At 42.3% G+C, this 15228-nt stretch overlaps 1 protein-coding gene across 6 annotated transcripts in view; it reads right to left on the bottom strand.

Moving 5' to 3' along the window:
* The window catches only part of CEMIP (cell migration inducing hyaluronidase 1), a 172430-nt gene that overhangs the window by 141658 nt on the left and 15544 nt on the right, over nucleotides 1–15228 (bottom strand). For 2 of the 6 annotated variants that reach the window (XM_063652435.1, XM_063652443.1), the window contains exons 1-2: nucleotides 1086–1160; nucleotides 25–146 (exon numbers count right to left, since the gene is read on the bottom strand). The exons of 3 other annotated variants lie outside the window; for them this stretch is intronic. Coding sequence is in view for 1 of the 3 variants with exons in the window: in XM_063652439.1 (XP_063508509.1) it covers nucleotides 1086–1099 (14 nt within the window). In the remaining 2 variants the exon portion in view is untranslated. Of the gene's footprint in view, nucleotides 1–24; nucleotides 147–1085; nucleotides 1166–15228 lie in introns of those variants that run through there. One more of the 6 variants, XM_063652439.1, reaches the window with a different exon arrangement.

Below are 15228 nucleotides of genomic sequence, written 5' to 3'. Positions count from 1 at the left end.
CACACATAACTTGCTCACACTTACCCAATCAAACACTAATGTAGGTACTGCAGTACAGAGATTTTGAAGATGTAATTAAAGTCCCAAATCAGTTGACTTTAAGATATGGATATTATTCAGGTGAGTCTGACTTAATCACATGGGCCCTTTAAAAGAAGAAAGTATTCTCTGGCTGGTTGCAGAAAGAGAACCTAGATACTCAAAGCACAAACAACATTTGCTGCACAATTGTTGGCTTGAAGACAGAGGGGAACACATGGCAAGAAGTACAGGTGGCCTCTGTGTGCTTACAGCAGCCCCCAGCTAACAACAAACATGGAAATGGACTTCAGTCCTACCAGCTTAAGGAAATGAATTCAGCAAATCACAAGAAAGGGCCCAGAAGCGGATTTTCCCCCATAGCCTCTAGACAAGAACTGAGCCTGGCCAAAACCTTGATATCAGCCTGGTGACACCATGGGTAGAGAACCCTGTCACTCTGCACCATGCTTCCTATCCACAGGACTGTGAACTAACAACTTGGTGTTGTTTTAAGTTGCTAAATGTATGGCAATTTGTTATGTAGTACCATGAAATTAACCTATCAGTTTCATCCAGAACAGTTCCATAAAAGGAGATTCACACTTTATAGAAACTGAATTGTTATATTTTCTTCTAGTTGATTGAAGAAATATTTAATAGCAGCACTCTGTCTCAGATAGATTCAAATGCTGACTTCACAATATGAACATTTTCCCATATAAATAAACATTCCTTTGCAAGATTTTAAATAGCTACATATGATTACATTATATGGAGACACAATAATTGACTCAACTTTTCCCCTACAGCTGGGCATTTGGGAGGTTTCCAATTATTCACTATTATAAACATCAGTATAATAAAAATTATTGTAGAGGCATTCCTGTGCTCTTCCCTGATAAAGTCTTTAACATCAGGTGTCAGAAGTGAAATTGCTGGGTTTAATATAGTACCCATTTTAAAATCTTTCAATACAATTGATATTTTCACGGACATTATATGAAACTATGTAAATCCCCACATCTGACCACAAGTAGGTAATGTAAGAAAAATCAATAACTTACTCTTGTTTCTTCATCCTCGAGCATTCATATTTATCATCTTGTCCCCAATCACTGGCATTTCTTTCTATTTCTCTGCAATTCTGGGACAGCATATGGTGTTGATCAATTAAATCACTGACAATTTTTAGCAAAGTCAGTTCTACTTTTTAATTTTTTCTGTTTCTGCTTTAAACCATCCTAGCCCATTGTTGGCTCCTTTACTGGTATTTTTTTTTTTTTTAGCTTCCCCATATGTTATTTCACTTGAACCTGTTATCTCTTATTTCATAGAATTGATTTTTTTTTATTGCAGAGAGTTCAAAGCAGATGCTACCCAAACTACTTCTATTTCCTATAGCAATTTTTGTATTGTTTTTTCTCTACCTTTCCATGCTATGGTCATTTCCTTCTTTTCTGTTCCATAACATTTTCATGGGCCTAAGTTTTGTTTTTTGTTTTTTATATAATTTATTCATCTGTGATGATACCACTGTATCCTGGCTTGTTATTTTTCACAGGTGTGTTACAGGTAGATGCTCTGAATCTCATGGGTCAGCTCTATGGGTGCTGCTAGAACCCTGCCTGCCGACCTGAAGTTAGGATGGAGGCTGGTTGATGCCAGTTTACATTCCCAGCTCAAGGATGCAGCTGCCTAAGTGGGGGCAATGGGAGGCAGCTGCGCTGTATGTAATACCTTCCATTTACTGCTGTGAGGGTCTCAGCAGTGGAAGGCTGCAGGTGGGCCATCCCCAGCATCAGGTCGGCCTCCTTGTCAGTCCATCTATGCACCACTCATCTTTCCTAATATGCTGGATACTGAACAGGCCATGGTGATCTTGGATGACTTAGTTCTCCCTTTTGAGCCTTAGCTTCATCTATAAAGAGAATAAATACCTAGCCTTGTCTCCTGACTTCAAAGGGTTACTAAGAGTGACACAAGTGTTAAAGAGTTTTATAAACTGCCCACAAATCCTGGGTTAAGTATTATATTTAGAATGAAGCTTGGCAAGGTGCTGCAATGGGTAGAGAGAGGAGACAGAGAGAGGGAAGATCAAGTGGACGCTGCCAGCAGGAGCCTGCGGACAAGTGTTTCCGGACACATGCTCTCTCCAGAGCACACAGGTGCCTACAAACACCAGGACACAATCTCAGCAACCTATAAACTATCCCTACTACAAACAGATCTTCATAAATGTCAATGCAATGGCAGAGCACTGACAGAAATATTGAAATGGAAAGAAAATGTTTTAAATGAAGGCCACTGTGCTGGCTGATAACCTTTTGATGACTCAATGTTTTTAAGACAGCCTTTAGCTATGATGTCTTGCTGTCCTTCAACAGCTGATCCAGTGGCTCCCACTGACTACAGTACCATGCACACTCTTGTTCTGGCCTCCAAGGCCTCCAAAATTTGGATCCAATCTCTCTTTCCAGACTTATCCTCCCTCTAATTCTTACAAATATCCTCTTCTCAGGCCAGGTGTGGTGGCTCATGTCTGTGATCCCAACACTTTGGGAGGCCAAGGCAGGAGGATCATTTGAGGCCAGTGGTTTGAGACCAGCCTGGGCAACATAATGAAGCCCTGTTTCTATACAAATTAATTAGCAGGGTGTAGTGGCATGCAGCTGTAGTCCCAGCTACTCAGGAGGCTGAAGTAGGAGGATCACTTGAGCCCAGGAGTTTGAGGCTGCAGTGAGCTATGATTGTGCCACTGCACTCTAGCCTGGGTGACAGAGCGAGACCCTGTCTCAAAAAAAAAAAAAAAAAAGAAAAGAAAAAGAAAAAGAAAAAAAACCTCTCTAGATAATTTGTCTCTACTCTTCCTTTAACCTCATATGCCCCTTTCCCTACTCTCTATGATTTATTTCTCACCTATCCTATGTCTAGTCCTACCTTTTCTTTAAACCTGTTTTAAGAAAGCCCAGCCCACAATTTTAGTCTCTCACTCAAACTCATAATACTTTTTGTTTCTGACACGGATTTGACATTGATCACCAATTGACTTCCACGCACTATTTCTTGTGTTGTTTTGTGTTGTGAGCTGAGGCTCTTCTATCTTAAACACAGCAGACCTTAGACATGCAGATGATTATCTCATCTAACACACCCTCTGGAGGAACTAGGGACCTTAAAGGCTTCAGCACATCCTCAAGACTATTCTTAAAAGTGGCAAATTTTTATCCGTCTTAGGGTTTAATTCCCAGAAATAGATGGAGGTCACTTGAAAAGAAAATTGGAAAGTGAGCAGATGATCAAACAGTATAACACTATGCATAAAGTGTGGTATAACTCCAAAGGTTAGAGATCAATTTTCTTCTGGAGCTTATAATCTAGTTCAGAAAGCAATTGCAAAGAGCTTTTCAAATTCTCCCAAACATCTGTCCAGGGGGGCAATTATACTTAATTTTACCATGACCCTTTCCCCATCCCCTCTGCTAGGTATGTAAAAAAGGTGGGATTTCATGCATATTTAGTGAATAAATGATCAAATGGACAAATTCATCCCCATTTCCTCTTTCCTGGTTCCTGGAAGAAAATTATTCTCTTGGGTCATCCCACATTGCAAGGAGACCTTTTTCTTCTATAGTGCTCACCATGAGCTTCTCTCCAGAATATTTTTCAGAATTGGGGTCCAAAGACTCCTATGGACATAGTCTCAAGGGCTCTGTCATACAAGCCTTTCTTCTAGGTCAACTGGATAAGCCCTTGTAATGAAGTGCTGCACACAATTTCAACGCCATCTGCATTAGTGAATACCTTGGACCAAGTCAAGGTCAAACAATACCTAGGCACCTCAAAAGTTTTCACAGTAATTAGAATTAAGTAGTAGAAGAACTGAGTCATCACATGACATACGTTGGTATGGGCATGCCAGCCTCCCCAATAAAATGTGTTATAAGATATTCTGGTTGCTCACAAACGCATTTTACATACCTTGTCTTTGCCCTCACCAGTACACTATACACAGTGTAGAATATTCCATTAACCAGCATTTGAAATTTCTTTTAGTGTTAGGTATTGGGAGATTTCCTTTTATAGCAACCAGCTTAATAAAATAATAAATTAGTGGCCCAATATGAGTTCAGTGTTAAAAAGTGGGAAAAAGTGACACAAGATGACTCAAACAATGGTCCTTTATACACAAAATGAAATAAGCTGAGATCAAAACAAGTGAAATGCAAAATGGAGAGATACAACTTTTTCCTATAAAGCCCAACATTGGTAGATTTGGCATATCAAGTTTATGTTAACAATTTAAATTTGATTCATATTAGAGTTTTGTTTGCATATCATTTGTAAATTTGTTTTAGATTTACAGATGTGTAAGAACTATAAGCTGAGGAATTTATACCTCGTTTTATGTTTGTATATATTTAAATAACATAATAATAAAGGTAATTTAAGTCAACAGTGGACATCCTTGGGAATGTTTTCCCTTACAAAGAGTCTGTATCTTACTCAGGTAAGAACAACACTACTCCTGAGCTTCCTAACCACACGGTAACCACCAAAGGGAAGGCAGGCAGCTGGCTGGCAAATGCATTTTTTAAACACCTAACTTAGTGCTGGGCAAGCACCCCAGCACGGGAACCGCCTGGCTTGGTAGGCAATTTAAACCTGAAAAGAAGGTCTGCTTGTTTGCATGTCTGCTTTGTAAATATTGTCCCAGGCGGGCAGGAAGGGGCAGGTTTTCAAAACACCCATAATCATCTTCTTCTGTGTATTCCTTTTGCTTCGGACCTGACTCACAGAATCCAAACAGCCTTTAGCAGCCGTGTCAAATCATGAAGCAGTTTCTCCAGGGCTGATGTGATCTCTAAGCCAGCCACTGATTTTATCAGTGCACAAAGCTTGTTTTGGGGGCTGTTAAGGCATAAATCCACCTCTCCTGCTTTCATGTGGTTGTGAGACCTGGTGGGTGGATAGGTGTTGATACAGGAATTGGGGCTCTCTCATGCTAGCTAAATGCACAAAGGGGAAAACGTGCAGTTCCAGGGTGGCCATGGTAGTTCTCCGTGCAGCCATGTGACTCGCTCCCGGCTTTGGATCTTCTAGAAATTCAGGCCTGGCTACCTCCTACATGAGCGATGAATTAAAGCCTTTCCAAAACCTTATTGTTGCTTTTATTAAGCAACAACCAAAAGCCTTTCCTATGTGACCCTTTTGCTTGTCCCTTAGTTCAAGTACTATGACAAGAACTCTGTCTCTACTTATTATCAACCAGAGGAAAGACCTTGGTTTTATCATACAAAGAAGATGAGTTTGCTCTGACATTAGAGACTTTCCCAGAGGTTTTGAGATTTTCACCTGTGAAGGAATCCCAGTCATTCATTAGGAAAGACACGTGCTTTCAGCAAGTTGAAATCCCGCATGGAAACCTCTCCTGGGACATCTGGAGCAGTAGGTGAGGCGCCTGGCATCCTTGCCCAGATGTCAGAGCTGACAGGAGCCTAGAGCCAGTCCAGTCCAAGCTTCTTGTTTCTCAGGTAGAGAAACTGAAGTTCGGAAAAGTCAACCTTCCGCCAGTCACATGGCCACATGGTATTGAAGCTAAAAGTAAAACCTAGGCCTTCTGTCTCTTAGTCCAGAGCTCTTTCCACCAAACCACAATTATGTCTTCAAAATAAAGGAGACACTGTCTCCCATATTCTCTGACTATGCAGCCATATTATTTACAAAAAAGGCACAGAAAAGCCATTGTTTTCTTCTGCGAGATGCAAGTCACAGGGATCAGCATATAGAGTTGAAAAGAGATCTTGGGGTCTGATATGGTTTGCCTGTGTCCCCACCCAAATCTCATCTTCAATTGTAGCTCTCATAATTCCCATGCATTGTGAAAGGGACCTGGTGGGAGGTAATTGAATCATGGGGGCAGGTATTTCCGATACTGTTCTCTTGATAGTGAATAAGTATCGCAAGATCTGATGGTTTTATAAAGGGGAGTTCCCCTGCACAAGCTCTCTTGCCTGCTGGCATGCAAGATGTGCCTTTGCTTCTCCTTTGCCTTTCACTATCATTGTGAGGCCTCCCCAGCCATGGAACTGTGAGTCCATTAAATCTCTTTTCTTTAGAAATTATCCAGTCTTGGGTTTGTCTTTATTAGCAGCATGAGAACAGAATAATACAGGGTCCATCTGATTTATATTCCAGATGGGATCATTGCAGTCCAAAGACAGCCATTTACCCACAACAGAAAATGAGTCAGAGGCAAAGCAGAGACCTGTGGGTCTGGAGCCCAAGACAGACTTGAGCTCAGACAGCAGATCTTTTCCACACCACAGATTAGCTGTGTGTCTGTGGAACAGTTGCTTAACCTCTCTCAGACCCTTTTTTTTCTCAGCTAGATAATCTGGATATTCTAGAACCAACTGCATGGAGCTGTTGGGAAGTCTAAAGGAGATAATGAATGCAAATACTCGTCACAGTGTCTGGCCATCAGCATCATTATTGTCATCTTCACCACCTTGTCTTCCCGTCCAGGGAACTTTCCGTTATAATATTTTGCTGCTTCTAAGATTCTTTTTCATTTTTTTTTAATTCTAAAGTTAAACGTTTTGGGTTTGGCATTTCTTAATCCAATGCCTAGAACTTTGGGTCAAATTTGAATTGAGTACTTTCCACACATCTATCAGGAGAATAGCATTCCTGCCTAGTGATCTGATGACCATGGGAAGTCATCCATAGCTTTCTGAAATATACACACTTGTTCTAGGGAGAAATGCTGTCCCAATAACCTCCTTGTATATGGGGGGACAGAATCCAGCCACCCTGTGGCCCCAAGGGAGGTTCTGTACAACTCTGCGGTGGTGGTCACCCATGATGTAAAGTCTGGTTTCTTTTCACGAGGAAGTACAGAGTGGCAAGAGCAGTTCACAATTGAGCTGAGGAATCACTCTCTTCCTTAGGGCTCTGAGAAGCGTGAATGAAGAATAATGGTGTTTAGGAGCCCTCCTGAGCCCAACCATGCTGGCATCCTGAGCTTGGACTTCCAGCCTCCAGAACTGTGAGAAATATATTTCTGCTGTTAACAAGCCACCTAATCTGTGGAAATTTGTTATAGCAGCCCAAACTGACTAAGACAGTGGTTCTGATAAAAGATCCCAGTTCGTCCTCACCATTCCTTTACAAAACCAAGGGTGTTCCTCCCATCATTGTACAAATGAGAAAACACAGGCCTGGAGAAGTTAAGTTGCTAGTCCAAGTTCATACAGCAAGCTAGTAGCAGAATCTTGAACCCAGGACCCCTAAGTCCAAAGCCATTGCTCTCCTGACCACATTCCAAGATAGGCATGTGAACATGTCAGAAGTCTTCCAGGAAATATACCCAACCAATAGATTTATTTCAGTCATTCAAACATACAGAGAAAAGCAGCAGGAACTGACCCAGAATTGCAGGAAAGTGATGTCACTGCTCTCGCCAGCCCACGCCCCATGGTCATTATTTTAAAAGCGATGAGACCATCCATTAGAGCTGGCGCTGGAGCCATGCCCCTGTCAACATCCGGGTGTGTGGGCAGGGCCTGAGCACATCCTCTGGAGGCTGCATTGCTGACACTGTGGGTAAGGGCTGGAGCCTCGGTGGGTGGGGCCTGCCCACGCCCAGCTGAAGGCAGAGGCAGAGCCATCGGGAAGGGTGAAAGGGATAACAGGGCTTTGGCCCCTGCTCGGCAGCCATTGATGGCTTAAGCCAGCCTTCAGGACATGCAGCCATGATTCTGTACATATGTCCCTTTCCGACCTTAGGGTGTCTGCCTCCTGGGTACCTCCACTCTCAGGTGCCAGCCCTGTGCCTTGTGACTGCGCCTTGTTACTCAGAGGTTAGAAGACTGATTAATGCAAGCACCAGGCCATGTTGGCAGAATTAGGACTCAAAGAAACAATGCAATATGACCCCATGAGTACTTCCAAGTACAATACTACAGTTGTCCCTTGGCATCTGCAGATTAGTTCCAGGAACTCCCTCAGATACTACACTCTCCAGATGCTCAAGTCCCTAATATAAGAGTGTAGTATTTGCATATAACCTACATACATCCTCCTGTATACTTTAAATCATCTCTAGATTACTTATAATATCTAATACAATGTAAATGCTTTGTCAGTAGTTGTTATCCTGTATTATTATCCTGTAAGGGCAAGAAAAATAGTCTGTACATGTTCAGTGCAGATGCAAACATTTTTCAAATATTTTCAGTTTGCAATTGGTTGAATCTATAGGTATGGAACCCACAGTATGGAAGGCCAATTGTACTACAGAGTAAGTACCTCTATCAAAGGTGGGTGTGGTGGATTGATCACAAAAATCAGTCAACCATTCCACTCATCCTTCTCTCCTCCCCTCAGATCCTTGTCTTTTGCAATGTAACTATGGAGCTTCTCCCATTAAAAGGTAGAATCTAAATCTCCTCCCCTTGAACATGAACTGACCTGGCTTCAGCCAAAAGAAAGCAGCAGAAGTGCTGGTGTGCCATTGGGTTTTGAGATCTAGGCCTCCAGAGGCCATGCATGCTTTCCTTCTCTCTCACAGAACAGCATCAGTCACCTTGAGAACAAACCCAGGCTAGTCTACTGGGTGATGAGAGACACATGGTCCAGTCACCCTCATCCACTGAATTGAGAGCTAGCCAATGCCAAACACATAAATGAGGCCATCCTAGACCAGCCAGCCTCCAGTTGTCCTGCTGATAGACACAAAACAGAGTTGAGATTAGCCAAGCCTGTCCAGATCAGCAGAACCAGCTGGTTGACCCACAGAACAATAACACACAGTTGTTTCAAGCCACTGCCTTGGGGGTGGTTTATTACACAGCAGTAGCTTACTGATACATTGGAGAAGGAGAGATGGAACTCTTCACAGAGAAGGGGATGCCTCAGCAGGGTCAGGAAGAATGAATGGTAGTTTGCCAGATGATTGAGCAGAGAAAGCAGCAGTCACAACAGCAAGACGGCAAGAAGCAGCACTGCATCAACAGGACCATAACAATCCTGGGATGTTGCTAGAGTCTAAGACAAAAGGGAGAAGTAGCTGGACAAGAAGCTGGAGAGGAAGGTGTAGCCCAGCTATGGTAGGCCCTGGGCCCCAAGGCTGAGCTGTATTCCCAGAGATCCCCAAACCTCTGAATCAACAGTTTTACTTTATAACAGGTTTTTGGAAAGTTATTAGAAGGTGTAAACTCAATGTTTTTGCCCCCACATCGAGTACTGAAATATTTCAAATATGAACAGAGATGGTGAGAACGTCAATTACCCTGCAAATCTATTAGAATGTGAATTTCTTCTCTAACTCTGATCTAAAGTAAGGTTTTCAAAAGACTCCCTCAAGAGCATGATGATGGTTTGTAAACACCCCTTAAGAGAATGATCATGACATGTGTTTGATGAAAAATAAAGCCTGGATTTTGGAAAAAGTCCCCAAGTAAAATGACATGAAAGTCAAAGTTTTCCCGAGATTTTATTAAAGAGAAATACCAAGAGTTTAAAAGGAGTTGCCTCAACCAATATTAAGTACCCCAGCTGTGGGAAGACGTGGAAAAGCCAGCCACATTCAGCCACTGATGATTTTATTCATTCATTCCGCAAAGGTAGCAGTCATTGACTCTGTCAGATCCTGCAATAGGCCCTGAGACTCTACAAATAAGTGACATGAGACCTGCTCTTTCAGCAGTCCCAGGCAGAGGGAGAGAAAGGACATAGAACCATGCCCCACCATACAACTCACATGGGCTATAAGAATGGAGGTGATCTGGAAACCCAGAGGATGGTGAGGTGACTTCAGCTACCCCTTCAACATAGGCTATTAACAAACTTCCAGCCAGGTGCAGTGACTCATGCCTGTAACCCAGCACTTTCGGAGGTTGAGGTGGGAGGATCACTTGAGTCCAGGAGTTCAAGACTAGCCTGGACAAGATGATGAGATCCCGTCTCCACATAAAAAAAAAAAAAAAAATTAGCTGGCATGGTGGTGTGTGCCTGTAGTCCCAGCTTCTCAGGAGGCTGAGGCAGGAGGATTGCTTGAGCCCAGGAGTTCGAGGCTGCAGTGAGGTATGATCATGCTACTGCACTCCAGCCTGGATGGCAGAGAGAGACCTTGCCTCTCTAAAAAACAAAAAATAATAAATTTCTTTACAAAATTTGTGATCAAGTCAGGGCTTATTTCACTTAAGATGAAGACCTCTGGTTATACTACCATGTTGCTGCAAAAGACAGGATTTCATTATTTTTTGTGACTGAATAGTATTCCATTGCATATATATACATTTTCTTTATCCATTCATCCATTGATGGACACTTAGATTGATTCCATATCTTTGCTATTGTCAATAATACTGTAATAAAAATATAAATGCAAGTATCTCTTTGATACTAATATATGGATTTCTTTTCCTTTGGGCAGATGCTCAGTAACAGGATCGTGCAGGGTAGTTCTATTCCATACACTATTTGTGAATAAACCTTTCATAAGCTCTCATTTTGCAGAAGAAACTATATATGACACTCAAAATTGTGACTTCTCTCCAGACCAGGGCTTCCCTAGCCTGGGCCACAAGTGGGAGTCCCAATGTGGCCCCTTTCAGGCCTCAACTCATTGAGAGAAACACAGACGAGGCCCTAGGGAAGAGCCATCTATTTCCTCTCCCAACCAGTGCTGCTCAGGGACTGCCTAGATCTAGTGCTCACAAGGCGGCTGGCAGCCCAGTGTGCCACTCTGGGCTAATCCTCACTTGGCTAAATCCTTAGTGCAGAACATCCCTAAGCTGGCCACATCTCTGCAAAACCTGAGACATACCCAGGCCTGGTCTGCTAAGATGGAATCTCTGAAGTTTGCCCAGATGGTCAGATCAAATGTCTGGCTGAATTCCCACTGGCTAGCTTTATCTCATTCCTGTCATCTTCCACACTGGTAACTGGATCAAATAAGCTTTTACTGGCAGGACAAATCAACGGATAAAGGAAAGATTGTTCCATGAAGCTGTCCTGGGATAGCAAGTTAGTAAATTGAAGGGAAAATTGTGTTAGAGTTTCTCCTTGCACTATGAACTGAAGTAAATTTGAGACAGGTCAAAGAACTTAAAAATCAATCCACAGAACCTCTAGAAGGCTCTAGAATTATACATTAAGAAATAAATCAATATGTAAATGATCAACACATTGAACTGCATGAAAATATTTTACATATTTTACAAAATTACTGAAGGGAAGAATGGGAGAGAAAACTTCAAATATGTAATGAGATCAGACATACTGATAAGAAAAATATGAATACCCCATAAATAGACATATGATATGAATACATAATTCCAAAAACTAAAAATAACTAGTAAACAAATACATAGGATGGCTTTCAACCTCTCCAGTTATGAAAGAAATACAAACCTATTAGCTATGATTTTTCACCTATTAAAATGATTTTTTAAGTTAGAGTAATACCAAATATTAGTGTAAATAACACTGTTTACACAATTAGTGAGAGTGTTAATTTGAATAAATCTTTGGAGGCCATTTTCTTGTTTACTTATACTTCTAGAAATCATTCTATGGAAATCAGCAAAACTTGGGAAAAAACATATAAAATGGTCATTTTAAATGTTAATAGTAAAAATTTAGAAAGAAATTTGATGTTATTTTATAGCAATTAAAAAGATGACTTGAAAACTGAAAATGCTTCTGAATAAACTTTAAGATGTGTTATGTGTAAGGTAAAATTCTATCAACGTTATGTAAAAAATATACGGTAATAACACTAGAAAAATATTCATCAAAATTCCTATAGTGTCTATCTTCAGTAGTAGGATTATGGGTTTTTCTTTTTCATTTCTGTACTTTCCAAATGATAAGGAAATACACGGTTATATGGCTTACATAATGGAAAAATATGTAATATGTATATACACCTGCACCATGTACATTCTTTTTGAAAAAGTAATAAAATGCCTCCCTTGACCACTCCAACTCCTAGTTATTGCTCATTCCTCCAAAAGTCTTAGAACCAGGCTGGTTTCACACAGCGCTTAGAGCACAGACCCAAATGTTTGTGGAATGAATTAATTAATGAAGGAGCATTTCCTTTCTACACAGTGGCCTAAAACACAATGGAGACTGCCTGGCATTGCTTCCTAGTGAGGATGAGTTATGCTCCGCTGTAGTAATAAAGAACCCGAAGCTGCAGGACTTCTTTCCCATCTAGTTCCCAGGTCCACCGTGGGTGTGTGGAGGACCCTGGGCTGTTATGGGCACCTAAATACCCAAGCTGGCCCCTCCATCCAGGCCATTGCCAGTCACTGCAGCAGAGGAAAAGAGGAGCTAAAGAATCGTGTGTTAGTTTTTGTATGTTTCTTCTAGAAATGACACACACCACTTCTGTTCATATTTCATTGACTAAGACAAGGCACTTGACTACAACTAACATCGAAAGTGTGGAATGCATTATCCTCCCTTGTGCCCAGAAAAAAAAGAGGGACTGGATGTTGGTGAACAGTGTGACTGCTGCTTTTCCAGTGTACACATCTCTCTATCCCCTTAGACCATGAGCACCCCAGGAGCAGCTGGACCTGGCATGCCTCTGTCCTCCCTGTACTCTCTCTACCCTCCACACGCCAGCACTGCTCATGCCTGGCAAAGCACCGGGACACTGTAGGTGCCCCTTGTGGCATCGAATAACGATGGAGGTTGTGTCTACACCAAAGATATCATGATCCAGGTTATATTCAAATACACATTGTACTCTATTTATAATCATCTATAATGATCTGCAATCACCTCCACTTCTCAATTTCTGACAATCACAGATTGCTGTGCACAATTCCCGTAGGCAGTTCTGGCCAGATTCATTAAACTGGTGCCATGAAGTGTCACAGGAACCTTTCCAAGCCTTACCTAATAAGACTTCTCTGGACATCTTTCATGCCAGACCCCCATCTCTCTCCACATTCGGCTTCATCCTTACACCCCGGCCACCCTGAGCCACTTATAGCTCCTTTAATGTACCAGGTTATCTGATTGCCCTTTGCCTAAAGTGCCCTCTCTAATCAACAGACAAATTCTTACTATACTTTGTAAGGTTCAAGTCAAAGATTAATTCCCCCAAGAATAATGAGGTCCCACTTTTCTGCCCACTCTTTGCCTTATACGGACATAAAATGTATTAATCTCATATGTTCACCTGACCCCAGTCACCCACCCCATGCTCCCAGATTGAAAGGTAGGAGCGTAAGTTACTGGGTTTTGCATTCTCCATGTCTGGTGTAGAGTGGTTGATTAATAAACGTTTGCTGAATAAATGGTCTAAGCAACTGCAATATCTCATGGTTTTATTGATCTACCTGGCAGTGACTCAGAGCTCTCAAGCCTTGATATCTTTTTTGGTAAACAGGTCAGACTGATAAATGTATTGGTGGCTTATCACACACATAAGTGGGACATGGAACATGCACCAAGAGTCTTGTAATAAGAGCATTTCATCCAGAATACCCTGAGTCTGCTTATTCATTTCCTGGCAGTCTCTTTTCGAATACATCTTGGGTTTCAAGTTCTCCATCAGAGCTCTCCAGGATGAAAAATGGACCCACCGAGAGCACACATTAGTGACAGTGACTGCACTAATTATTTCACTTAGTAAATGCAATAGTGACTGCAGCCCTATCCATTTACTAAGCACTCTATAGTTCTGAGTGTAATCCACAAAGAGAAGCTAATTCAAAGCCCTCTTTAAAATACTTGCTAAGGCTGGGCACAGTGGCATGTACATGTAGCCCCAACTGCTCGGGAGGCCGACACAGGAGGATCGCTTGAGCCCAGGAATTTGAAACCAGCCTAGGCAACATAGTGAGACCCCCCCCATCTCAAAAACAACTAAATAAATAAACAAAAAAGAAATCAAAATAAAATCCTAGTAAGCTCTTATTAAATGCTATTTTTAAAGTTTAAAGTTGTGGGAAAAGCCACCTCTTTATGAAAATATTTTCTGATACAAGCTGTATGTTACTGCAATAATAAATTGCAAAATGAATCAGAGGTAATTTTGTATCATTTCCTCAGAGATAATAACAAAAAACTCCATATCATTTAAAATTCTGTTTTCCTCTGTCACCCAGGCTGGAGTGTAGTGGTACAATCATGGCTCACTGCAGCCTCAAACTCCTGGGCTCAAGTGATTCTGCTGCCTTAGCCTCCCAAGTAGCTAGGACTACACATGTGAGCCACGGCACCTGGCAATTTCTTTTTCTTATAGATAGGGGTCTTGCTGTGTTTCCCAGGCTGGCCTCGAACTCCTGGGCTCAGGAAATCCTCCCACCTTGGCCTCCCAAAGCACCGGGATTATAGGTCTGAGCCACTGCACCTAGCCTGGCTTTTCAAGAGCAATGAATAACTCCTGTTGAAAAGATACAAGGTTCCTTGCTTGGCCGTGCCCAGGGTGTCCTGGAATATAATCTCCAGCCCAAACCCACTCTAGTCTTCCTAACATCCACCTAGATGCTCATCCCACCACCTGGGAGTTCTCCTAGACACCTCCCTCTCCCTCACCCTATGTCCATTCCACCATCCCGTCTGTCCATGCATCTCCTAAACACCAGCTGGATCCACCCACACGTCTCCTTCCCCGCTGCCTCCACTCCAACCCACCATCACCAGGTCCCTAGCCCAGCACCATAGCATCCCCTGCCATCTTCCTGCATTTATTTTTGCTAACTAGTGCCTATCACCCCCACCTACCCAGACAGAGAGCAGCCAGAGGGATCCCTTTAAAAAAAACAGAAAAATCAGACAATGTAACTCCCCTGCTTGAAACCATTTCATGTCTTCCCATTGCTTTCGGGATGATGTTCACAGTCCTCAGCATGGTTTAAAAGATGCTGCATGATCCCCTTCCTGCCCCCTCACCCCTGTCTCCCCTTCAGTCCTGCCTTGCTCCTCACCTCACTTTCTCTGCCCCAGCCAATCTGGGCTTCTCTCACTCTCTATCTTGAGGCCTCTTTGCATCCTCATTACCTAGGACATCCTTGCCCCTACTCTTGGTCTTTCTAGCTTCTACTCACCAAACTCCTAGGCTCTGCCTACATGTTGCTTCCCAAAAGAGGCTTTCTCTCCCTGCTCCCACTTCTACTTCCATCAGCCACTTGCAGCAGATCCCCTATTTTTTCTCCTCAAACCTTTCAACTTTTCTTC

The sequence above is a fragment of the Pongo pygmaeus genome, chromosome 16, assembly GCF_028885625.2.
Source record: "Pongo pygmaeus isolate AG05252 chromosome 16, NHGRI_mPonPyg2-v2.0_pri, whole genome shotgun sequence".
In the NCBI taxonomy this organism is placed as follows: domain Eukaryota; kingdom Metazoa; phylum Chordata; class Mammalia; order Primates; family Hominidae; genus Pongo; species Pongo pygmaeus.
This window is presented reverse-complemented; position numbering and strand designations above follow the sequence as displayed.